Below are 3,600 nucleotides of genomic sequence, written 5' to 3' on the forward strand. Positions count from 1 at the left end.
CGAAACTATGAGCCCCCACCGGCCTAATAAAACTCGCTTATCTCCCAAGCGCCGCGGTTAATGGTGCGGCTGGGTTACCCACGTCCGTATTGATGAGAATCCCGGAATAAGGGGACACGATCTCTGCTTTGACAAGACGTGCCAAGGAAACCGCCTCGCTAAACACGTTGAGGTGGAATAGTGAAATGAATAAAAGCCTGGCCGTGGCATGAGGTCACGCTACGGAATACGTCAGCAGATTAGATTGGTGCAAATGTTATTCTCTCTATGGTGGCATGTGGAAGTTATTTTGTAGAGCCGGACACTACCCTGGTGTTCAACATCTTCTATGAAGTATTCGGAGGAGGAACCTGCCTTGCAATGCCGAAGACAACTTGCGCGCCAGACTCGTCGTCATTGAAGCCTGGTTCAGGGGCTACTGAGGGGGTCCTGGATTAGGGGGTGTCCGGATGGCCGGACTCCCGGACTATGAAGATACAAGATTGAAGACTTCGTCCCGTGTCCGGATAGGGACTTTCCTTGGCGTGGAAGGCAAGGTTGGCGATACGATATGAAGATCTCCTCCTATTGTAACCGACTCTGTGTAACCCTAGCCCTCTCCGGTATCTATATAAACCGGAGAGTTTTAGTCCGTAGGACGAACAACAATCATACCATAGGCTAACTTCTAGGGTTTAGCCTCTCTGATCTCGTGGTAGATCAACTCTTTTAATACCCATACCATCAATATCAATCAAGCAGGAGTAGGGTTTTACCTCCACCGAGAGGGCCTGAACCTGGGTAAAAACATCGTGTCCCTTGTCTCCTGTTACCATCCGCCTAGACGCACAGTTCGGAACCCCCTACCCGAGATCCGCCGGTTTTGACACCGACACTCAGCCTCTGTTATTTTTTCGATTAAGTCTTGCTATTAGTTGTTGTCTATTGGTTCTCCTGTCTCTAGGTTAGCCCCTATTTTCATGTGGCAGGCTATGCGGGGCCGCCTGCCTACGGCAGACCAGATTAAAAAAAGAAATGGGACCGGCTTGGACTTTTGCTCCCTTTGTGGAGGTTTGAAAGACACTGATCATATCCTATTTCGCTGCCCTCAGGCTCTTCTGGAGTTGTTGCCACGAATGGATGGGCATCTCTTGGGCCCCGATACCTTTGGGGAGTTGTGGGCCCAGGCGTCGGCCCTTGTTAGGCAAACTAAGAGATTATTCTGGTTTGATTTCTTTACCATGTGTTGGACCCTGTGTACTACCCCGAATAAATTTAGGACAATGCTAATGCCCACACGTGTGGTGGGAGCCAAACCCGTCCACACGCCCTATAACATACAGACTACGCCATGTCACTGCATGTGTGTATGTGGAAATATTTTTGGATTTTCAGTTTTTAAAATGTTTTATCTCTTAAATGAAAAATCCGATGAAGATCCGTTTTCACCATTAAATCCCTCGCGACGAGATCTTCGAAACTAGATATCATATCAACATATTTTGATGAATTTTTTTTTGTTAAAAGTTGCCATGTCTACTGCACATGAATTGCCATGATGTTTACATTAAAGTTGCCATGTTATGTTTAAGCTATTTTCTTCTATATTAAAAAGAAAATTTTGACATATTATAAAACGGAGAATTAAGAAACTAGACTTGCCATGCACCATAAACTAAAATTGCCATGATACATGCACTTAAAATTGCCATCGTTCATGCAAAAAAATATTTTCATGGTCAAAATACTGGAATTGCCATCATCAAAAACTAAAATTGCCATGATTTACAAACTAAAATTGCCACATGGCAACTTTAGTTTAAGCACCATGGCAACTACGGTGTAAACATCATGGCAACTTTTGGGCAAAAAAAATTCATCGAAACATATCAACATGGGGTCTAGTTTTGAAGATCTCGTCGAGACGGATTTAATGGTGAAAACGAATTTTTAATTCACTTTTTTAATTAGGAGATAAAATATTTTAAGCCGAAAACCAAAAAGATTTTTACTGATGTCATCTGTTCATATGTGGCAAAATGAGTGGTGATGGAGGCGTGTGGGCGATGTGCAAACGACCACACGTGTGGGCGTTAGTTTTTCTGTAAATTTACTATTGAACTGGTGTTACCTAATAGGACGGTTGACTGCATATTAAATTATCTATCTTGTTCGGCTCAGTTGGGCTTTATTAAGAGGGTGCTTGGATCCAAGGGACTATTTTTAGTCTGACTAAAAATAGTCTTTTTTAGAGGCTAAAGTTTCAAGCATCCCTGACTAAAGAGAGGCTAGGACTAGTCTTGAGGCTAAAAATTTTTAGTCAGAGGAAACCTACTAAAATATGGAATAGTCCTCTCTCTCCTCATTTAACTCCTCTCCTTTAACACATGCGAGTTCTGGATTGGAGGCTTTGAAGGATAATAAATGTTCATTAACTTGATTTTAGTCTTTTTAGTATTTGGATCCAAGCATGGGTGAGGCTAGCAAGTTTTAGTCTCATTACTTTTAGTCATGAGACTAAAACGTATCCAAGCACCCTCTAATTTATAAAGTAGGCTTTCCTCTTTTTTAATCTGCGTCTAGAGTACAAGGCAGACCACATGTATTGTTAAGTGTGACTTAAAGTTTTCTTTCTGGCCAAATTTTTCTGTAATATAAGTCGGCCGACGTGCGTCCGGACGTTTGGGACCGGAGGAAGATGTCGACTAATACTTGCCGACTACATCGAATAGTATTTCCTTCGCTTTCTGAATCCCATACGTGAGGGCAGCACCAGAAACCTCCAAGGCCCCAACAGAGACACGTCTGAGCTGGGGACATGTGCAACGCGGCCGTCAACCACTTGGATAACCACCTGCTACGCGCACAGCGCCACGCGTCCCCGGCGCAAGGCCTCTATATATTGGCCTGCCGGGCGCGACGCCTCCTCCATCACCAACAGCCAGAGCATTCGTCCACCATAACCCGAAAACAGAGAGCTCGGCCGACAAGCACAGATTCATCAAGCAGGAGAACCATGGCGTTCCCGGCGTGCGTGCAGTGCGGGACCAGGGAGAACCCGTGCCGGTGCAAGTTCATCGGGCCGACGCTGGGGTTCGTGGCCTTCCTGGTCACCGGCGTCATCGAGTGGCCGGTGGGCGCGGTGGTGTACCTGTTCCGCCACCGCAAGGGCCGCCGCATCATGGGACACCCCTCCAGGGTCGTCTACCCGCGCGTCTCCAGGGCCATCCCCATCTAATCCTAAGCTCATCCTAATCTAATCCCTTCCTGTATGTTGTAGCCTGGTCATTCCGCATGAGTTGTGTGCATGATTGATGAAGAAGATTCAATAAAATGGGTGTTGTTTGTGTTTGTCTTGTAATCTAAGGCATTTGCAGTGTCTATGCTGTGTGAGGAGTTTGCTAGAAATTTGGTTGGTGGATCACTGGGTTAACTGGCTGATATAGGAGTTCCAGATACATGTTAATATAGCAGAGGCCAACGCACGAGAGTCATTCTCATCAATATTATTCTCGTCTCCCATCTTTTTTTTTTTTGATGTGAATAGCAGAAGCTCTGCCTTTGCATCATAGGGCAAAGGAAGTATTACAGAATACATTCATGGCCAAAACACCCACGTAT

The 3,600-nt window shown here is 45.3% G+C and overlaps 1 protein-coding gene across 1 annotated transcript; it reads left to right on the forward strand.

Annotated features, from left to right (window-relative positions):
• The first annotated feature begins 2,927 nt into the window (after window positions 1-2,927).
• LOC123115554 (uncharacterized) lies at window positions 2,928-3,342 on the forward strand. Its single transcript, XM_044536687.1, has one exon. It carries the CDS (start codon window positions 2,996-2,998, stop codon window positions 3,215-3,217), a length of 222 nt encoding a protein of 73 aa, XP_044392622.1. The 5' UTR covers window positions 2,928-2,995; the 3' UTR covers window positions 3,218-3,342.
• Window positions 3,343-3,600: the final 258 nt, after the last annotated feature.

This window comes from Triticum aestivum, chromosome 5B (genome assembly GCF_018294505.1).
Source record: "Triticum aestivum cultivar Chinese Spring chromosome 5B, IWGSC CS RefSeq v2.1, whole genome shotgun sequence".
Classification (NCBI taxonomy): Eukaryota; Viridiplantae; Streptophyta; class Magnoliopsida; order Poales; family Poaceae; genus Triticum; species Triticum aestivum.

Excerpts from the sequence above, each read along its gene's own strand:
- LOC123115554 (XM_044536687.1), top strand. The coding sequence starts at position 2,996 with ATGGCGTTCCCGGCGTGCGTGCAGTGCGGGACCAGGGAGAACCCGTGC.